Source organism: Oncorhynchus kisutch, linkage group LG22, assembly GCF_002021735.2.
Source record: "Oncorhynchus kisutch isolate 150728-3 linkage group LG22, Okis_V2, whole genome shotgun sequence".
NCBI classification, from domain to species: Eukaryota; Metazoa; Chordata; class Actinopteri; order Salmoniformes; family Salmonidae; genus Oncorhynchus; species Oncorhynchus kisutch.
The window spans coordinates 52,793,209-52,816,195 of record NC_034195.2 but is presented as its reverse complement, the minus strand read 5'-3'; the positions used below and the strand labels follow the sequence as shown (position 1 = coordinate 52,816,195).

Genomic DNA, 22,987 nt, shown 5'->3' with positions numbered 1-22,987 from the left:
TTCAAGTCAGGAGTGTTTCCCCCCCCCCCCCACACAGCCACGGAATCTTGCATTCCTGTAGAAACCAGTCGCTTGGATTGATCTCTCCGTAGTCCTCAGATACATCTGGGAGATGAGCCTCCTCTAACACTGTACGGAACACATCTGAGCCTGAACTCGCAGTCAGACAGACAGAAAGGCAGATATACAGACAGAGGGACAGACAGACAGACAGACAGACAGACAGACAGACAGACAGACAGACAGACAGAAAGGCAGATATACAGACAGACAGACAGACAGACAGACAGACAGACAGACAGACAGACAGACAGACAGACAGACAGACAGACAGACAGACAGACAGACAGACAGACAGACAGACAGACAGACAGACAGAAAGGCAGATATACAGACAGAGGGACAGAGGGACAGACAGACAGACAGACAGACAGACAGACAGACAGACAGACAGACAGACAGACAGACAGACAGACAGACAGACAGACAGACAGACAGACAGACACATTCATTCATTCCTGGTCTGACTGAACTATATTGAGTTAAATCAACGAAAAGACTAATCAAGAAGAAACTGTGCCACTTTAGAATGAAGTCAGAGTAGAGAAAGGGTTGATGTCTATGGTACTATGACTTATTAAAAACAGTATCTCTCAGTGGGTTAACTGGTCTAGGAACAGTGGGTTAACTGGTCTAGGAACAGTGGGTTAACTGGTCTAGGAACAGTGAGGTTAACTGGTCTAGGAACAGTGGGTTAACTGGTCTAGGAACAGTGGGTTAACTGGTATCTCTCTCTTTTTTAAAAGCCTCCCCTCTTTAGGGTCATTCCCCAGGTAGCTAATTTATAGTGTTTATTTTATGTGCCTTGAGTTGACCCTTCCCATCTCATCCTATAAAAGAGGGCACCCTACCGCTTTACTGACAGTTAAATTACACTTTGATGTTTTCTCTCTGTTTCTGACTGGGATGAAACGTCTGACCTTCGCTAAATCAGGAAGTCTGCTGCTTATCACAGATAAACCTTCACAGATAAACCTTCACAGATAAACCTTCACAGATAAACCTTCACAGATAAACCTTCACAGAAAAGGGGAATGATATTCTTTGTGAACGGTAGTTTATGTGAATGATAGTCTATGTGTGTATGCAGATTACTTTTTGAATGAGAATTATTGAGACGTAAGGCCCTCCCCCCACAATACTCACACACACACTCTCGCTCGCACACACATACACACACACACACTCTCGCTCGCACACACACACACTCTCGCTCGCACACACGTTTCTGTCTATGCACAAAATTTGGAGCCAATGCAATGGAATCTTGGCTACTCATCCAGAGAAAAGTGTCATGGCTGTGTTCGCCAAGACAGCAGGGAGCAAACACAGACAGAGACACAGACAGAGACAGAGACAGAGACAGAGAAACACAGACAGAGACAGAGAAACAGAGACAGAGACACAGACACAGACAGAGACAGAGACAGATAGGCAGAGACAGAGATAGGGAGACAGAGAGAGAAACAGAGACAGAGACAGACACACAGACAGAGACAGAGACAGAGATAGGGAGACAGAGACAGAGAAACAGAGACAGAGACACAGACACAGACAGAGACAGAGAGACAGAGACAGAGATAGGGAGACTGAGAAACAGAGACAGAGATAGGGAGACAGAGACAGAGAGACAGTGACAGAGAGACAGAGACAGGGAGACAGAGACACAGAGAGAGACAGAGACAGAAACACAGACAGAGACAGAGACACAGACAGAAACAGAGACAGAGACAGGGAAACAGAGACACAGAGACAGAGAGACAGAGACAGAGAGAGAGACAGAGAGAGAGACAGAGAGAGAGACGGAGAAACAGAGACATAGACAGAGAGACAGAGACAGAGACAGAGACAGGGAGACAGGGAGACAGAGACAGAGAAACAGAGACAGAGACAGAGAAACAGAGACAGACACACAGAGAGAGACAGAGACAGAGACAGATATATTCTCTACCTCACTTGCTTTGGCAATGTTAACACGTTTCCCATGCCAATAAAACCCTTGAATTGAATTGAATTGAATTGACAGAGACACAGACACAGAGAGACACAGACACAGACACAGACACAGACACAGACACAGACACAGACACAGACACAGACACAGACACAGACACAGACACAGACACAGACACAGACAGAGACAGAGAGACAGAAACACAGAGAGAGAGAGAGAGAGAGAGACAGAGAGAGACAGAGACAGAGACAGATTTTTGTTAATTTTTGTTGTTTTTCACTTTATATATTCACTTTGTATGTTGTCTACCTCACTTGCTTTGGCAATGTTAACACATGTTTCCCATGCCAATAAAGCCCTTGAATTGAATTGAATTGAATTGACAGAGACAGAGAGACAAAGTGAGAGAGAGAGAGAGAGAGAGAGAGAGAGAGAGAGAGAGAGAGAGAGACAGACAGACACAGACACAGATGGACAGAGACACAGACAGAGAGACAGAGAAAGAGAGAGAGAGAGAGACAGAGACACAGAGCGAGAGAGAGAGAGAGAGACAGAGAGACAGAGACACAGAGAGAGAGAGAGACAGAGACAGAGACAGAGACACAGACAGAGACACAGAGACAGAGACACAGAGAGAGAGAGAGAGAGAGAGAGAGAGAGAGAGAGAGAGAGACAGAGAGAGACAGACAGACAGACAGAGACAGAGAGAGACCGGGGATATTTCACTTTTGTATATTATCTACTTCACTTGCTTTGGCATATGTTTCCCATGTCAATAAAGCCCATTGAATTGAATTAAATTGAGAAAGAGAGAGAGCTCAGCAGGCAGGAATACTGGGAATAGAATATATGTTTGTGGTGAGTCAGGAATACCGCGGCTACTGCTTGTGGGTGAGTCAGGAATACCGGGGATACTGTTTGTGGGTGAGTCAGGAATACCGGGGATACTGTTTGTAGGTGAGTCAGGAATACAGGGGATACTGTTTGTGGGTGAGTCAGGAATACCGGGGATACTGTTTGTAGGTGAGTCAGGAATACAGGGGATACTGTTTGTGGGTGAGTCAGGAATACCGGGGATACTGTTTGTGGGTGAGTCAAGAATACCGGGGATACTGTTTGTGGGGGAGTCAGGAATACCGGGGATACTGTTTGTGGGTGAGTCAGGAATACCGGGGATACTGTTTGTGGGTGAGTCAGGAATACCGGGGATACTGTTTGTGGGTGAGTCAGGAATACCGGGGATACTGTTTGTGGGTGAGTCAGGAATACCGGGGATACTGTTTGTGGGTGAGTCAGGAATACCGGGGATACTGTTTGTGGGTGAGTCAGGAATACCGGGGATACTGTTTGTGGGTGAGTCAAGAATACCGGGGATACTGTTTGTGGGGGAGTCAGGAATACCGGGGATACTGTTTGTGGGTGAGTCAGGAATACCGGGGATACTGTTTGTGGGTGAGTCAGGAATACCGGGGATACTGTTTGTGGGTGAGTCAGGAATACCGGGGATACTGTTTGTGGGTGAGTCAGGAATACCGGGGATACTGTTTGTGGGGGAGTCAGGAATACCGGGGATACTGTTTGTGGGTGAGTCAGGAATACCGGGGATACTGTTTGTGGGTGAGTCAGGAATACCGGGGATACTGTTTGTGGGTGAGTCAGGAATACCGGGGATACTGTTTGTGGGTGAGTCAGGAATACCGGGGATACTGTTTGTGGGTGAGTCAGGAATACCGGGGATACTGTTTGTGGGTGAGTCAGGAATACCGGGGATACTGTTTGTGGGTGAGTCAGGAATACCGGGGATACTGTTTGTGGGTGAGTCAGGAATACCGGGGATACTGTTTGTGGGTGAGTCAAGAATACCGGGGATACTGTTTGTGGGTGAGTCAGGAATACCGGGGATACTGTTTGTGGGTGAGTCAGGAATACCGGGGATACTGTTTGTGGGTGAGTCAGGAATACCGGGGATACTGTTTGTGGGTGAGTCAGGAATACCGGGGATACTGTTTGTGGGTGAGTCAGGAATACCGGGGATACTGTTTGTGGGTGAGTCAGGAATACCGGGGATACTGTTTGTGGGTGAGTCAGGAATACCGGGGATACTGTTTGTGGGTGAGTCAAGAATACCGGGGATACTGTTTGTGGGTGAGTCAGGAATACCGGGGATACTGTTTGTGGGTGAGTCAGGAATACCGGGGATACTGTTTGTGGGTGAGTCAGGAATACAGGGGATACTGTTTGTGGGTGAGTCAGGAATACAGGGGATACTGTTTGTGGGTGAGTCAGGAATACAGGGGATACTGTTTGTGGGTGAGTCAGGAATACAGGGGATACTGTTTGTGGGTGAGTCAGGAATACCGGGGATACTGTTTGTGGGTGAGTCAGGAATACCGGGGATACTGTTTGTGGGTGAGTCAGGAATACAGGGGATACTGTTTGTGGGTGAGTACCTTGACGTACCTTGACGTACCTTGAGCTACTTTCTCACATGTGAAAAATCTAATTACCATTTTTATTTGTATTTTTTTGTAAGGGAAGTAATTAAATGGGGTTTTAAGGGATGAGGAACGCTGTTCACATAAAATAGTGCAATAAATCATGACAATATGATTACATGATCACTAAGTACAGACTTTCCTACAGAGCATTTGAAACATTTTGTTACGTTACAGCCTTATTCTAAAATGGATTCAATTGTTTTTTTTATCCCTTATCAATCTACACACAAACCCATAATGACAAAGTAAAATCTGTTTTTTTGAAGATTTTGCAAATGTTTAAACAAATATAAACCGGATGTTGTTGTTTTTTACATAAGTATTCAGACCCTTTACTCAGTACTTTGTTGTAGAACCTTTGGCAGCGGTTTCAGCCTTGAGTCTTCATGTGTATGACGCTACAAGCTTGGCACACCTGTATTTGGGGAGTTTCTCCCATTCTTCTCTGTAGATCCTCTCAAGCTCTGTCAGGTTGGATGGGGAGTGTCGCTGCACAGCTATTTTCAGATCTCTCAAGAGATGTTTGATCAGGTTCTAGTCCGGGGTCTGGTTGGGCCACTCAAGGACATTCAGAGACTTGTCCCAAAGCCACTCTGGCGTTGTCTTGGCTGTGTGCTTAGGGTCGTTGTCCTGTTGGAAGGTGAACCATCGCCCCAGTCTGAGGTCCTGATCGCTCTGGAGCAGGTTTTCATCAAGGATCTATTCGGTGTCCTGTGTGAATTTAAGTGTGCTCTCTCTAATTCTCTCTTTCTTTCTCTCTCTCGGAGGACCTGAGCCCTAGGACCATGCCTCAGGACTACCTGACATGATGACTCCTTGCTGTCCCCAGTCCGCCTGGCCGTGCTGCTGCTCCAGTTTCAACTGTTCTGCCTTATTATTATTGGACCATGCTGGTCACTTATGAACATTTGAACATCTTGGCCATGTTCTGTTATAATCTCCACCCGGCACAGCCAGGAGAGGACTGGCCACCCCACATAGCCTGGTTCCTCTCTAGGTTTTTTCCTAGATTTTGGCCTTTCTAGGGAGTTTTTCCTAGCCACCATGCTTCTACACCTGCATTGCTTGCTGTTGGGGTATTAGGCTGGGTTTCTGTACAGCAATTTGAGATTTGGGGCGGCAGGGTAGCCTAGTGGTTAGAGCGGCACAAGTTCAAACCCCCGAGCTGACAAGGTACAAATCTGTCGTTCTGCCCCTGAACAGGCAGTTAACCCACTGTTCCAAGGCCGTCATTGAAAATAAGATTTTGTTCTTAACTGATCTTGCCTAGTAAAATAAAATAAATATCAGCTGATGTACGAAGGGCTTTATAAATACATTTGATTTGATCTCTCTGTGCTTTGCTCCATTCATCTTTCCCTCCATCCTGACTAGTCTCCCAGTCCCTGCCACCAAAACACATCCCCACAGAGAATCTTGTTTCTCATGGCCTGAGTCCTTTAGGTGGCTTTTGGCAAACTCCAAGTGGTCTGGCATGTGTCATTTACTGAGGAGTGGATTCTGTCTGGCCACTCTACCATAAAGGCCTGATTGGCGAAGTGCTGCAGAGATGGTTGTCCTTCTGGAAGGTTCTCTCATCTCCACAGAGGAACTCTGGAGCTCTATCAGCGTGACCATCGGGTTCTTGGTCTCCTCCCTAACCAAGGCCCTTCTCCCCCGATTGCTCAGTTTGGCTGGGCGGCCAGCTCTAGGAAGAGTCTTGGTGGTTCCAAACTTCTTCCAATAAGAATGGATAAGAATAGGATGGAGGCCACTGCGTTCTTGGGGACCTCCCCCAGATCTGTACCTTGACAAAATCCTGTATCAGAGCTTTACGAACAATTCCTTTGACCTCATTGCTTGGTTTTTTGCTCTGACATGCACTGTCAACTGTGGGATCTTTATATAGACAAGTGTGTGACTTTCCAAATCATGTCCAATCAATTGAATTTACCACAGGTGGACTACAATCAAGTTGTGGAAACATTTATTAGGATGATCAATGGAAACAGGATGCACCTGAGCTCAATTTTGAGTCTCATAGCAAAGGGTCTGAGTACTTATAGTACCAGTCAAAAGTTTGGACACACCAGGGTTTTTCTTTATTTTTACTATTTTCTACATTTTAGAATAAAATAAAAATCAAAACTATGAAATAACACATATGGTTGGGCTGGATATATATCGTGTGACGATAGAAAAGCTCTATCGTTTATTTAGTTGTGTCGCAAATCACACTCTTTACGGCAATATGTTTCGTAGTTTTGGATGTCGCTTTTGTACCACCTACGAAGGAATCATGTGAAACAGTACGGAGAGAGTCTACGGATGAGAACCCAGAAAGTACAGTCGAGGGCTCAAAACAAACCCCCGACTCAGACGTTGCAAGAGGCTTTTGCCCGCGGCACAGCATATGGCAAAGAATCACGAAGATGGAAGGAGATAACAGCTGCAGTTACAACTTACATCCGCAAAGGCCTCAATTTACACCGTCGCGAGTCGTGAGTTGGTGCTAAAGGTACGTGTGTGATATGTGACACGTATTAATGCCAAAATAACATGCAAAACAGGCAAGCCCCTAAAAATATATATTATATATTTATATCTATATTTATTTTGTTTGCTACTATAGTTGAAGTGTTTTCTATTTACCTTTTTTCATAAATTCATTTTTATTTATTTTTTTTACAGTTGAAGTCGGAAGTTGACAGACTTAGGTTGGAGTCATTAAAACTCGTTTTTCAACCATCCCAAAAATGTCTTGTTAACAAACAATAGTTTGGGAAAGTTGGTTAGGACATCTACTATGTGCATGACACAAGTAATTTTTCAAACAATTGTTTACAGACTTATAATTCACTGTATCACAATTCCAGTGGGTCAGAAGTTTACATACACTAATTTGACTGTGCCTTTAAACAGCTTGGAAAATTCCACAAAATGATGTCATGGCTTTAGAAGCTTCTGATAGGCTAATTGACATCATTTGAGTCAATTGGAGGTGTACCTATATGTATTTCAAGGCCTACCTTCAAACTCAGTGCCTCTTTGCTTGATATCATGGGAAAATTAAAAGAAAATTAAAAGAAATCAGCCAAGATCTCAGAAAACAGTTGTAGACCTCCACAAGTCTGGTTCATCCTTGGGAGCAATTTCCAAACACCTGAAGGTACCACGTTCATCTGTACAAACAATAATTGTATGCAAGTATAAACCCCATGGGACCACGCAGCCGTCATACCGCTCAGGAAGGTAATGCTTTCTGTCTCCTAGATATGAACGTACTTTGGTGCGAAAAGTGCAAATCAATCCCAGAACAACTGCAAATCATCTGTGAAGATGCTGGAGGAAACAGGTAGAAAAGTATCTATATCCACAGTAAAACGTGTCCTATATCGACATAACCTGGGAGGCTGCTCAGCAAGGAAGAAGCCACTGCTCCAAAACCACCATTAAAAAAAAGCCAGACTACAAAGATTGTACTTTTTGGAGAAATGTCCTCTGGTCTGATGAAACAAAAATAGAACTGTTGGCCATAATGACCATCGTTATGTTTGGAGGAAAAAGGGGGAGGCTTGCAAGCCAAAGAACACCATCCCAACCGTGAAGCACGGGGGTGGCAGCATCATGTTGTGGGGGTGCTTTGCTGCAGGAGGGACTGGTGCACTTCACAAAATAGATGGCATCATGAAGACGGAAAATTATGAAGCAACATCTCAAGACATCTGTCAGGAAGTTAAAGCTTGGTTGTAAATGGGTCTTCCACAATGACCCCAAGCATACTTCCAAAGTTGTGGCAAAATGGCTTAAGGACAACAAAGTCAAAGTATTGGAGTGGCCATCACAAAGCCCTGACCTCAATCCTATAGAACATTTGTGGGCAGAACTGAAAAAGCGTGTGCTAGTAAGTAGGCCTACAAACCTGACTCAGTTACACCAGCTCTGTCAGGAGGAATGGGCCAAAATTCACCCAACTTATTGTGGGAAGCTTGTGGAAGGCTACCCGAAACGTTTGACCCAAGTTAAACAATTTAAAGGCAATGCGACCAAATACTAATTGAGTGTATGTAAACTTCTGACCCACTGGGAATGTGATGAAAAAAATTTAAGCTGAATTAATCATTGTCTCTACTATTATTCTGATTTTTCACATTCTTAAAATAAAGTGGTGATCCTAACTGACCTAAAACAGGGAATTTTTACTGGGATTAAATGTCAGGAATTGTGAAAAACTGAGTTTAAATGTATTTGGCGAAGGTGTATGTAAACTGCAGACTACCAAATGGCACCCTATTCCCTATATAGTGCACTACTTTAGACCAGAGTCCTATAGAACCCTATTCCCTATATAGTGCACTACTTTAGACCAGAGTCCTATAGAACCCTATTCCCTATATAGTGCACTACTTTAGACCAGAGTCCTATAGAACCCTATTCCCTATATAGTGCACTACTTTAGACCAGAGTCCTATAGAACCCTATTCCCTATATAGTGCACTACTTTAGACCACAGCCCTATAGAACCCTATTCCTTATATAGTGCACTACTTTAGACCAGAGTCCTATAGAACCCTATTCCCTATATAGTGCACTACTTTAGACCAGAGTCCTATAGAACCCTATTCCTTATATAGTGCACTACTTTAGACCAGAGCCCTATAGAACCCTATTCCTTATATAGTGCACTACTTTAGACCAGAGCCCTATAGAACCCTATTCCTTATATAGTGCACTACTTTAGACCAGAGCCCTATAGAACCCTATTCCCTATATATAGTGCACTACTTCAGACCAGAGCCCTATAGAACCCTATTCCTTATATAGTGCACTACTTTAGACCAGAGCCCTATAGAACCCTATTCCTTATATAGTGCACTACTTTAGACCAGAGCCCTATAGAACCCTATTCCTTATATAGTGCACTACTTTAGACCAGAGCCCTATAGAACCCTATTCCTTATATAGTGCACTACTTTAGACCAGAGTCCTATAGAACCCTATTCCTTATATAGTGCACTACTTTAGACCAGAGCCCTATAGAACCCTATTCCTTATATAGTGCACTACTTTAGACCAGAGCCCTATAGAACCCTATTCCTTATATAGTGCACTACTTTAGACCAGAGCCCTATAGAACCCTATTCCTTATATAGTGCACTACTTTAGACCAGAGCCCTATAGAACCCTATTCCTTATATAGTGCACTACTTTAGACCAGAGTCCTATAGAACCCTATTCCCTATATATAGTGCACTACTTCAGACCAGAGCCCTATAGAACCCTATTCCTTATATAGTGCACTACTTTAGACCAGAGCCCTATAGAACCCTATTCCTTATATAGTGCACTACTTTAGACCAGAGCCCTATAGAACCCTATTCCTTATATAGTGCACTACTTTAGACCAGAGTCCTATAGAACCCTATTCCTTATATAGTGCACTACTTTAGACCAGAGTCCTATAGAACCCTATTCCCTATATATAGTGCACTACTTCAGACCAGAGCCCTATAGAACCCTATTCCTTATATAGTGCACTACTTTAGACCAGAGCCCTATAGAACCCTATTCCTTATATAGTGCACTACTTTAGACCAGAGCCCTATAGAACCCTATTCCTTATATAGTGCACTACTTTAGACCAGAGCCCTATAGAACCCTATTCCTTATATAGTGCACTACTTTAGACCAGAGCCCTATAGAACCCTATTCCTTATATAGTGCACTACTTTAGACCAGAGTCCTATAGAACCCTATTCCCTATATAGTGCACTACTTTAGACCAGAGCCCTATAGAACCCTATTCCTTATATAGTGCACTACTTCAGACCAGAGCCCTATAGAACCCTATTCCTTATATAGTGCACTACTTTAGACCAGAGCCCTATAGAACCCTATTCCCTATACAGTGCACTACTTTAGACCAGGGCCCTATAGAACCCTATTCCTTATATAGTGCACTACTTTAGACCAGAGCCCTATAGAACCCTATTCCCTATACAGTGCACTACTTTAGACCAGAGCCCTATAGAACCCTATTCCTTATATAGTGCACTACTTTAGACCAGAGCCCTATATAACCCTATTCCCTATATATAGTGCACTACTTCAGACCAGAGCCCTATAGAACCCTATTCCTTATATAGTGCACTACTTTAGACCAGAGCCCTATATAACCCTATTCCCTATATATAGTGCACTACTTTAGACCAGAGCCTTATAGAACCCTATTCCTTATATAGTGCACTACTTTAGACCAGAGCCCTATAGAACCCTATTCCCTATATATAGTGCACTACTTTAGACCAGAGCCCTATAGAACCCTATTCCTTATATAGTGCACTACTTTAGACCAGAGCCCTATAGAAGCCTATTCCTTATATAGTGCACTACTTTAGACCAGAGCCCTATAGAACCCTATTCCTTATATAGTGCACTACTTTAGACCAGAGCCCTATAGAAGCCTATTCCTTATATAGTGCACTACTTTAGACCAGAGCCCTATAGAACCCTATTCCTTATATAGTGCACTACTTTAGACCAGAGCCCTATAGAACCCTATTCCTTATATAGTGCACTACTTTAGACCAGAGCCCTATAGAACCCTATTCCTTATATAGTGCACTACTTTAGACCAGAGCCCTATAGAAGCCTATTCCTTATATAGTACACTACTTTAGACCAGAGCCCTATAGAAGCCTATTCCTTATATAGTGCACTACGTTTGATCAAACTGCAGACTTCAACTGTATTTTTTTACATGCTTAATTGAACATTTGCACAAAGGTTCTAAATGAAAGGAGAAATAACCAAATATGAGTAAGTACCTTTTATTTGTTGAGTATAATTCAAAATGTAATAAGAAATGAGCCTTTACATGTGATTATTTTATATAAACTATTTATTCATTGAATTTACAGAAAATGTGCTATATCGTGATACTTATCGTTAGTGGGATATGAAATGACCTATATCGTGATATGTATCGTTAGCGGGATATGAAATGACCTATATCGTGGTTTGTATCATTAGCGGGATATGAAATGACCTATATCGGAATATGAGATTTCGGCCATATCGCCCAGCCCAATCATATCATGTAGTAACCCAAAAAGTGTTAAACAAATAAAAAATATATTTTATATTTGAGAATCTTCAAAAGTTGCCACCCTTTGTCTTGATGACAGCCTTGCACACTCTTCTGTACATATAAATACATGATGGAATGTATAGACATGATGGACAGTATGTGGATAGAATATGTAGTATATCTGAAGAATACATTTATAGAATATATGTACAGCAATAGTTAAATAGGATTGGCCTTGACTATAATACAGTATTTACATATAAAGTGGGTAAAACAGCATCTAAACCTTATTAAAGAGACCAGTGTTCCATTATTAAAGAGACCAGTGTTCCATTATTAAAGGGACCAGTGTTCCATTATTAAAGAGACCAGTGTTCCATTATTAAAGAGACCAGTGTTCCATTATTAAAGGGACCAGTGTTCCATTATTAAAGAGACCAGTGTTCCATTATTAAAGTGACCAGTGTTCCATTATTAAAGTGACCAGTGTTCCATTATTAAAGAGACCAGTGTTCCATTATTAAAGTGACCAGTGTTCCATTATTAAAGAGACCAGTGTATCCATTATTAAAGTGACCAGTGTTCCATTATTAAAGTGACCAGTGTTCCATTATTAAAGTGACTAGTGTTCCATTATTAAAGGGACCAGTGTTCCATTATTAAAGAGACCAGTGTTCCATTATTAAAGAGACCAGTGTTCCATTATTAAAGTGACCAGTGTTCCATTATTAAAGTGACTAGTGTTCCATTATTAAAGGGACCAGTGTTCCATTATTAAAGGGACCAGTGTTCCATTATTAAAGTAACCAGTGTTCCATTATTAAAGGGACCAGTGTTCCATTATTAAAGGGACCAGTGTTCCATTATTATGTTCCATTATTAAAGGGACCAGTGTTCCATTATTAAAGGGACCAGTGTTCCATTATTAAAGGGACCAGTGTTCCATTATTAAAGGGACCAGTGTTCCATTATTAAAGGGACCAGTGTTCCATTATTAAAGTGACCAGTGTTCCATTATTAAAGTGACCAGTGTTCCATTATTAAAGTGGCCAGTGTTCCATTATTAAAGTGGCCAGTGTTCCATTATTAAAGGGACCAGTGTTCCATTATTAAAGAGACCAGTGTTCCATTATTAAAGTGACCAGTGTTCCATTATTAAAGTGACCAGTGTTCCATTATTAAAGAGACCAGTGTTCCATTATTAAAGTGACCAGTGTTCCATTATTAAAGAGACCAGTGTATCCATTATTAAAGTGACCAGTGTTCCATTATTAAAGTGACCAGTGTTCCATTATTAAAGTGACTAGTGTTCCATTATTAAAGGGACCAGTGTTCCATTATTAAAGAGACCAGTGTTCCATTATTAAAGAGACCAGTGTTCCATTATTAAAGTGACCAGTGTTCCATTATTAAAGTGACTAGTGTTCCATTATTAAAGGGACCAGTGTTCCATTATTAAAGGGACCAGTGTTCCATTATTAAAGTAACCAGTGTTCCATTATTAAAGGGACCAGTGTTCCATTATTAAAGGGACCAGTGTTCCATTATTATGTTCCATTATTAAAGGGACCAGTGTTCCATTATTAAAGGGACCAGTGTTCCATTATTAAAGGGACCAGTGTTCCATTATTAAAGGGACCAGTGTTCCATTATTAAAGGGACCAGTGTTCCATTATTAAAGTGACCAGTGTTCCATTATTAAAGTGACCAGTGTTCCATTATTAAAGTGGCCAGTGTTCCATTATTAAAGTGGCCAGTGTTCCATTATTAAAGTGACCAGTGTTCCATTATTAAAGTGACCAGTGTTCCATTATTATGTTCCATTATTAAAGGGACCAGTGTTCCATTATTATGTTCCATTATTAAAGTGACCAGTGTATCAGTATTAAAGTGACCAGTGTTCCATTATTAAAATGACCAGTGTTCCATTATTATGTTTCATTATTAAAGTGACCAGTGTTCCATGACTATGTACTATGTGCATTTGTCATACACTGTCCATAGTTTGTTTCTATTGGACATAATTTTGGCACAAATATATTCCCATGCAGACACTTAACTCTGTCTCTCAGTACTATCAATCCAATGTGTTCGCTATCGGCAATATCACTTCCGTGTTCTTCTTCTAGCACATATCCACAGTGTCCAACTCTGGCAGGAGGCCATCACAACACAGCCAGGAGATGTTATATTATTTTACTGCTGAGAAACACATATCCACTCAATGACAAAATCTGTGGTGTGTCCTCCAAGTCGTAGTGGTGCAGAATGTAATGATGAAAACATCCATCTGTGGTGAATTCTACCGTCTCATAATATTTAAAACAAGATAAATATGATTAGTCAAAATCTTACATCTAAACCTCCACTTCAAGTCATTTTTTTCATAATGTGTTTTATTACCATATAAATGGTCTCTAGGTCAGGACATTGAGTCCCTGAACACAAGGCATTGTGGTAGGTGTACCATCAGTATCACACAGTAACAGTGTGTTGTGTAGTCTTTTCCCACAGCCGTTGCCAGATTACATTAAGCGAGAGTCATGTCATTATGATGAGGAGATCAGCTCTCTGTTATCCAGATGTTTCACTTAGCCCTCAGTTGATCTCAGATGCAGTGTTCACAACTAGCTAACTAACTTGTTATCGAAAGTATCTTCTGAAGACGCATAATGTCAGTAAATCCTGAAACAAAATAGAGGGCATGACATGTGAGTATTTTCTTCACCTTTCTCCAGATACGGCTGAAAAGTACAACATTATCCCACATCAAAGTACTGAAACAACCTCAGAGACCCATGATGCAAGACGATATGTGGATGTAAACATTGCCTGCCAGTGGCGACGTGACGTGTCCCCCCCCCCTCCCCCAAGACACACAAACACACACACACACTCACACACCGTTCTCCCTAAATCACTCAAAACGGCGCTCCAAAACCCGAAACCCATTTCTGACGTTTGGTTTATTTACTTGGGGTCATTGGTGAAACGGGGTTACGTACACCAGTCCCACTCTGTCATCTCACGGTCCATCTGACAGTCTCTGTGGCTTTGGAGGGACCGTGTTGTGGAGTCTCAAATAATAACTATAGAAGTCATTTACAGCCAGCATCCCAAATGGCACCCTATTCCCTATATAGTACCCTACTTAGGGTTTACTGGGCAAAAGTAGTGCACTGTATAGGGAAAAGGGTGCCATTTGGGACACATGAATACACATCTGGCTTGCATTAATGGGGGTAGCTAACTCTCCTGTAGTGCTGTGTGGCTGGGTACGGCCTGGTCGACATTCCTGCAGACTCCTGCTCTGCTAGCACGCCATCAGCTCCACCGGTGGTTTGCTCTCAGTCATTGTTGTCTGTGGTCAGGTACAAGTTTATATAGGTTGAGGCTCACAGTCCCAAAGGTACAGACCATAGAGGTTTTCATCTATAGCTCCTATAACGTCCCGTGGTCCTGTTGTCCCATGCATTGCCTGAGTGCACTAGCCTTTAGCGCGTGTATACGACCAAGCCTAAGGCCATATCTTTGGTAGTGTTACTCGTCGATCACACCGACAGCGTAGTTGCATTTTTGGTACACCAGAATTACATTCATTTCCAATGAAAACGCTGCGTTTGCCTTGCAGCATTGTGTTTGCATGAGGTAGTTGCAGTGCGTTCGGTATGGTGCAGTTGTTGGATTTATCTAACAATATGCGTCAAACTGTATGCGTAGACGGCTTGACAGAAATGGTAGCTGAAGGTGAATGTGGAACTTTTGTTGCACACATATCCAGATGATGCTGCGTACTATTTTGCGTGAAACACTGTCGGTGTGTTCGAAGCGTTAGTACCATTTTGCGCAAATGCTCTGTGGGTGTGAACGAGCCTCGTTAAATGATGATAATGCCTGGTATAAGACGAGCAATATAGTTGATTTGTTGTTGTCAGTGTCTAAGGAGAGGTAAATCGTTGTAAATATTCCCGAAATATGTGAAAAGAGCAAAGCCAATGAACAGCGATAAAGACTTGTTAAGTCAGAAAGTAGAAAAGTACATTAAATGGCAACTGTGAGAAAATTGGTTATTTTTGCCTCAGCATGACGGCTGTCTGCCTGTGTTCCAAGATAGGTGTGAATATAGCGGGGATATACTGCACCTTCACTGCCAAGAAATCATGTTGTGTGTGTGTGTGTGCGTGTGCGTGTGTGTGTGTGTGTGTGTGTGTGTGTGTGTGTGTGTGTGTGTGTGTGTGTGTGTGTGTGTGTGTGTGTGTGTGTGTGTGTGTGTGCGTGCGTGCGTGCGTTAGCAGACGTGTCATAATGAACTAAAAAAGGAATGCCCATTGTCCTCCAACACTTGAAAAGTGCACCATACCATTCCCATGTCATTAATAATAAACCGTTGACGCGCATGTAGTTACGATACGAGGTTGTGCAATATCTCCTCCCGGTGAGTAGACTACCAAAACCCCACACATGATAACACAAGCCAGTTGATGCCTGAGGCTTTAGCTAACCTCCCAACACTATATCCTCCCCGAAGCTATCTATCTATCTGGCTGTAACATTTTATAGAATAACATTACAGAGCTCTCCTCCGGGAAACGTATTGCATTTAATGATCGCAGTTTAAACGGTTCGCTGTGTCATTGGACTTTGCCAGATGTTTTCGTTCGATGGAGGGGTACTCTAACCTTGGCTCTCACCTTGAGGAAATAAAACACACACTATACACAGTGAGATAACGATTTAACTCAGTATAAAAGGCCTGACTCCCATTGTTTGCAGTCACGGGAAAACCAGTTTACTTTTCGCTTTATGGGGTGTATTTTGGCCTGGTTGTGTGCTGGCAGTTACGGCAGAAACTCGTTATAATACAATCTGATCCTCGGTTTTAGTTTTTGTAAGTCATGTTGACGCTTGTCATTTGGAATTCACGCTTTTATAAGTTATTGAATTTTTATTGGAAATTAAATGCAAATTAAACCAAATTATTATTGTTATTATGCACTAGTTCAGTTGGTAACGGTATATAGTCCGCGCAGCAGTTATTGTTTTTAGGAATTAGCTCAAATTGACTTTTTCTTTTAAATATTATTAAGATAAAAAAATTAAGTTACATTTTGAGACAATAAATAAATTATTCCTGTGCAAATAGATCCACTAATAATAATAATAATGATAATAATGATCATAATAATGTGGCGCTAAAATGACATTATTATTAGGATATAATCATTGTTTTCTGTTTCTGTTTTTGGTGTTTTAAAGGCTTTTCCTTTGTTAAAGTCAGATTGAATCTAGATTTAATTTCTCTTTAAAATGTCCCCTGCCTTGTAAAAGACACAACCACTCCAAAGGTCTCGCGCATTGGATCAGCAACACAAACTGTGTCATTACATCTTTATAACAGTCGCTTTGGAATAATTTAAATGCACGTTATTCTCTGGAACAAATATGTAAACGACGTGAGAGCATAATTATACCTTTATTCCCTTTCTTTGGGCTCTGTTTAAACACAAAACTAGATTATTTTAGTTTCAGTTTTGCTATATATATATATATATATATATATATATATATATTTATTTATATACATATACACATATATATATGTGTGTGTTTTTTACTTGATTAACAATGAAGTGCATCAATCCAGGAAATGACAGGCCAGGAAATGACAGGCCAGGAAATGACAGGCCTATATTGCATTCGCAACTCTTTGCCGTTTCGAACATGATTCACGTCTCTTGCCAAAGTCATTACGCTGTGCTGTTATGCTAATTTACATGATCATTATGCCCTAATCGTCCGTTCACCGTCGAGTCGTCATGATATTACTACAACTAATCTTCTAAATTGCTATGAACTTGGAACAACAGTGTAACACGAAAGAGCGTCACGTTATTAAGTATCTTGTGGTTTACTTTGCGTCCTGCGGCCTTGGTGAAAGTCAATCCGCGCGTCTTCAGCTGTCCATAGCTGTGCCATACAGTCAGTGAATTTAATACGAATGTGGCATACGAAACAAAGCATGTAGGTTTGGTTCATTTTGCCCCCACAAAAAAAAAAAAAATCAATGCCGTGCGCGAAAAGAGTTAGCACAACGAGTTTAGACTGTAGTTTATTTCAATCATTAGCCTGTAGGATTTTGACTTGATGGTTTAGGACCTAAACGCAAGTACCGAGAGATTATTAAAATCATACTTCAAAGCTGTGTCATTCTAAAACACGATTTCTATTCTCCGGGTTTATTAAATGTTTGTTTCGTTAATATCTTATTCATGTAACTGAACTGGAGCAATATCATTTTTTTTATATATTGAGAAAACGAACTCTTTGGTCACTTTAAGGGAGCAAAAAGGTATCCTTTCCAAAAGACATCCACATCAGTTTACTCTACCCTGCCAGGTTGCCCGTGTGTTCCTATTGGATCGTTAGATCTTATAAAGACAATGGTTTTAGATGGCAGGCCGTGATTTAGAAATGTGTGTCTAACCAAAACCATAATGCATGCATGATTGTTCAAATGTATACTTTACACTTTGATGCCTGTCATTTTGCCTCAAAGCACGGCGTGCGTGTGTGTGTGTACACGTTTTACTACACTTGGTAGTACCAGAAGTCCTCACAAGAATAGTAAACCAACTACATTTCAGAGAAGTGAGAACATTTTACCAGTCTTCACTTATAATAATGATATTTTAGGCTTAGGGGTTAGATTTAGGGTAAGAACTATTAGGGTTAGGGTTTGGAGGTTAGGTTTAGGTTTAGGGCTAAGAGTTAGGGTTAGGATTAGGTTTAGGGCTAAGAGGTAGGGTTAGGTTTAGGGTTAAGAGGTAGGGTTAGGTTTAGGTTTAGGGCTAAGAGTTAGGGTTAGGTTTAGGGCTAAGAGTTAGGGTTAGGTTTAGGTTTAGGGCTAAGAGTTAGGGTTAGGGTTAGGTTTAGGGCTAAGAGTTAGGGTTAGGTTTAGGTTTAGGGCTAAGAGTTAAGGTTAGGTTTAGGTTTAGGGATAAGAGTTAGGGTTTGGAGGTTAGGTTTAGGGTTAAGAGTTAGGGTTAGGTTTAGGGCTAAGAGTTAGGGTTAGGTTTAGGTTTAGGGATAAGAGTTAGGGTTAGGTTTAGGGCTAAGAGTTAGGGTTTGGAGGTTAGGTTTAGGGTTAAGAGTTAGGGTTAGGTTTAGGGCTAAGAGTTAGGGTTAGGTTTAGGGCTAAGAGTTAGGGTTAGGTTTAGGGGTTAAGGTTAGAGTACAAATGAGGGTAAGAGTTAGGGTCAGGTTTTGGGTTTTGAATGAGAATCAAAAAGTCCTCCCAAGTATAGTAAGACATAGCTGTGTGTGTGTGTGTGTGTGTGTGTGTGTGTGTGTGTGTGTGTGTGTGTGTGTGTGTGTGTGTGTGTGTGTGTGTGTGTGTGTGTGTGTGTTGAAGTCTATTCCTTTGGTGAGAAGTGGTGCAATATATCATCGAACCGTATAGTTTTCAGTTTATTGCTTAAATGTCAAATTTCAGAGACTGGTCGGAGCCTCTACGCTATCCTCTACGCTATCCCCTACGCTATCCCTTATAGCTCATTCAAAATAAAAAATAAACATAATCACAGTCTAATTAGCTCCCCTTACTTGTGTTGAACAAAAGTGACAGCGTGCTATAAGTTGGATAAGTTGGTCGCCTCGTGTGTGATGTTTGCTGATGTGTTAAGAAAGTATAGTGTAGATATTCGAACGTAAACTATTAGGCTACGCCAGTATGCTGTTGAGGTCAAGTCATCAACATATCAACACAGACAACAAAAATAAAAATCATTGAGCTCAACCAACAACGTGATTTCATAAAATATCTATGGTCATGTAGTTTCTAACAGATAGCATGCGTCTTCCTCTTCCTGATAGATGGAGGATTTAAGGGATTTTATACAATGCTGGGTTCGCTCTAACTAACTCCAGTTACACTCTGGCCTCATAAAATCTGCACATTTGTAACTGTTGTTATGGCCCCTTGCCCACGCGGTTCCTGGTTGTTAGTTCAGTAACCTATCCATTGCTTTTTTTTTTCTGTTTGGGTGCTGATTGACAGACGATGGCCTAGCCCCCGAAACGTTTATTTTGCTTTCGTTGCCTCGCGAAATGAGATTTAAAAAATAACTTTTTATTTGAGTGGAACCTGCTACAAATATGAATAGGATGTTTGAACCTGTTACAAATATGAATAAGGATGTTTGAACCTGTTACAAATATGAATAGGATGTTTGGGATTTTAGTCAAGGCACCAGTTTTGAGCGCGTTTGTTTCAAGAACCTTTGGGATGTTGATTGTTCCCCAGGCGAACGGCGCTCCAGAACCGTTTGGAACTCACCATAGCAGGGGATGAACTCGTCGTTGTGTCCTCCGCTTTCCTGGTGGAGTTTTTCGCCTTCCGGGGGTGTTTTGCAGGTCGGTCGTTGCATGAAGAGGTGGTATTTGTTGAAGTTGTTGCCCTCCTCTGTGCCGTCATCCAGTGACTGGCACTCCTGTTGGAAAGGACTCCGAGACTTCTCCTCGTAACCCTGTTGTCCTTTGGGTAGGAACGTTGGGCTGTATTTGGTTTCACTCGGTTGGAATATTCTGAAGGGATCCGATGGTTGTTGATCCCTACCGTGTGGCGAAGGCGTGTTATAATATGAATCCATGGATGTCATATCACAGTATGAAACGCACGTATCTGCGTTCATTCCTAAAAAAATCACCTCCCCAAAAAATGGAATTGAAAAAATCCAAACCGTTTGTTTCTTCGTTCTCCTTTTCCCCTTGCAGCAAGAACCCTTTCTCTCAAGCACTGGCGAACACACACGCACACACACACTCTCACACACACTGCCGCATCTGGGGTTGGTTATAAAACGAATTAGATTTTTTCCAGAGACTTGCAGAAGACTGAACAAATGAATGCAAAGAAAACCCCCTGAAGGTTTACCGGGGTAAGGAACCAAAATGCCGTTGCTTTACTGACGATGCCACTGCTGGTCCCACTAAAGTCCTCTGCACACGACACTAGTGAAAGTCAGCGCCAAACCAGCTCTGTTATTATTCAGACAACAGAGATGGAGATGGAAAATGGGAGGTCAAGCAAGAGGGACATTTTTTTCTTGTTTTCTTTGTAAACACGAGGGAGACACAACACATGACATTCATTTGATTAGGAGTTAATAGGACTGCTTTGATAAATGCACATCTTGTGCACATGAGAGATAATTGCTCTGAGTCAATTATATTTTCCCCCTTTTATTTAACCTTTTATTTAACCGGATATATATATATATATATAAACTCAGCAAAAAAAAAAGATTGTCCTCGCACTGTCAACTGCATTCATTTTCAGCGAACTTAACATGTGTAAATATTTGTATGAACATAACAAGATTCAACAACTGAGACATAAACTGAACAAGTTCCACGGACATGTGACTAACCGAAATGGAATAGTGTGTCGTCCCTGAACAAAGGGGGGGGGGGGCAAAATCAAAAGTAACAGTCAGTTTCTGGTGTGGCCACCAGCTGCATTGAGTACTGCAGTGCATCTCCTCCTCATGGACTGCACCAGATTTGCCTGTTTTTGCTGTGAGATGTTACCCCACTCTTCCACCAAGGCACCTGCAAGTTCCCAGACATTTCTGGGAGGAATGGCCCTAGACCTCACCTTCCGATCCAACAGGTCCCAGATGTGCTCAATGGGATTGAGATTCGGGCTCTTCGCTGGCCATGGCAGAACACTGACATTCCTGTCTTGCAGGAAATCACACATAGAATGAGCAGTATGGCTGGTGGCATTGTCATGCTGGAGGGCCATGTCAGGATGAGCCTGCAGGAAAGGTACCACATGAGGGAGGAGGATGTCTTCCCTGTAACGCACAGCGTTGAGATTGCCTGCAATGACAACAAGCTCAGTCCCATGATGCTGTGACACACCGCCCCAGACCATGAAGGACCCTCCACCTCCAAATCGATCCCGCTCCAGAGTACAGGCCTCGGTGTAAAGCTCATTCCTTCGACGATAAACGCAAATCCGACCATCACCCCTGGTGAGACAAAACCTGACTCTCAGTCAAGCCTCTCTCAGCCTATTGCGGACAGTCTGATCACTGATGGAGGGATTGTACGTTCCTGGTGTAACTCAGGAAGTTTTTGTTGCCATCCTGTAGGTGTGATGTTCAGAATCTGTGCAGGTTTTGTTACACGTTTTATGCCACTGTGAGGACGATCAGCTGTCCGTCCTGTCTCCCTGTAGCACTGTCTGTGGCGTCTAACTACAGACATCACAATTTATTGCCCTGGTCACATCTGCAGTCCTCATGCCTCCTTGCAGCATGCCTAAGGCACGTTCACGCAGATGAGCAGGGACCCTGGGCATCTTTCTTTTGGTGTTTTTCAGAGTCAGTTGAAAGGCCTCTTTAGTGTCCTAAGTTTTCCTAAATGTGACCTTAATTGCCTACCATCTGTAAGCTGTTAGTGTCTAATGACCTTTCAACTTGTGCATCTGGGGCTGCAGGGTAGCCTAGTGGTTAGAGCGTTGGACTAGTAACCGGAAGGTTGCAAGATCGAATCCCCTAGCTGACAAGGTACAAATCTGTTATTCTGCCCCTGAGCAAGGCAGGTAATCCACTGTCCCTCGGTGTCACTGAAAATAAGAAATAGTTTATGGTTCATTGAACAAGCATGGGAAACAGTGTTTTAACCCTTTACAATGAAGATCTGTGAAGTTATTTAGATTTTTACGAATTGTCTTTGAAAGACAGGGTCCTGAAAAAGGGACGTTTCTTTTTGTTCTGAGTTGATGTATGTATATATTTTTAGGAGAGCTATAAATCTATGTAAATAAGCACTAACACATTGTGATGCATATTTAAATTATGTAGCCTGTAGCCTATATGGATGAATGTAAAATACCACTGGGCACGTTGTTTCAACGTTATTTCATTAAAATGACGTGGAAACATCGTTGATTCAACCAGTGTGTACCCAGTGAGTGGGATGTGACTTTTCGTTGTGGCCCTGGCAATCATTGTGCCAAATTCGTGCCGATACTGTTTTGGTTTTAGCCTATATATATTTTTCGATTTTCAAATTCTACGTACTAAATAGCACATACAAATCAACATAAACTATAGCCCTAAGACATTGTCCTTCTTTTGTGTAAAATAGATCCTTTTCCATTTATTATTTAGAGCCGTTATGCCCTCACTTCATCAGCTAAATATTTGACATGGCTCCTTATAGCAATAAACCGTTTATGTCAGTTTACGCATGTGGTTCATATTTCATATTTCTGCGTGAAATAAAATGCTCTTCTACTTTCCTTAGTTTCTAACTGCCATTTGATAAATGTTTTCCAATGGTGAAAATAGTGTTGTTCATGATTGCTGTAGGGTAACAAGGTTATCGAAATGAAAT

At 41.8% G+C, this 22,987-nt stretch overlaps 1 protein-coding gene across 1 annotated transcript in view; it reads right to left on the bottom strand.

The window, feature by feature from the left end:
- The window catches only part of LOC109887114 (homeobox protein aristaless-like 4), a 49,484-nt gene extending 28,911 nt beyond the window's left edge, over nt 1-20,573 (bottom strand). Inside the window, exon 1 of the mRNA XM_031801593.1 lies at nt 19,917-20,573. Within this exon, the coding sequence (XP_031657453.1) occupies nt 19,917-20,271 (355 nt within the window). The 5' untranslated portion in view covers nt 20,272-20,573. The remainder of the gene's footprint in view (nt 1-19,916) is intronic.
- Nucleotides 20,574-22,987: the final 2,414 nt, after the last annotated feature.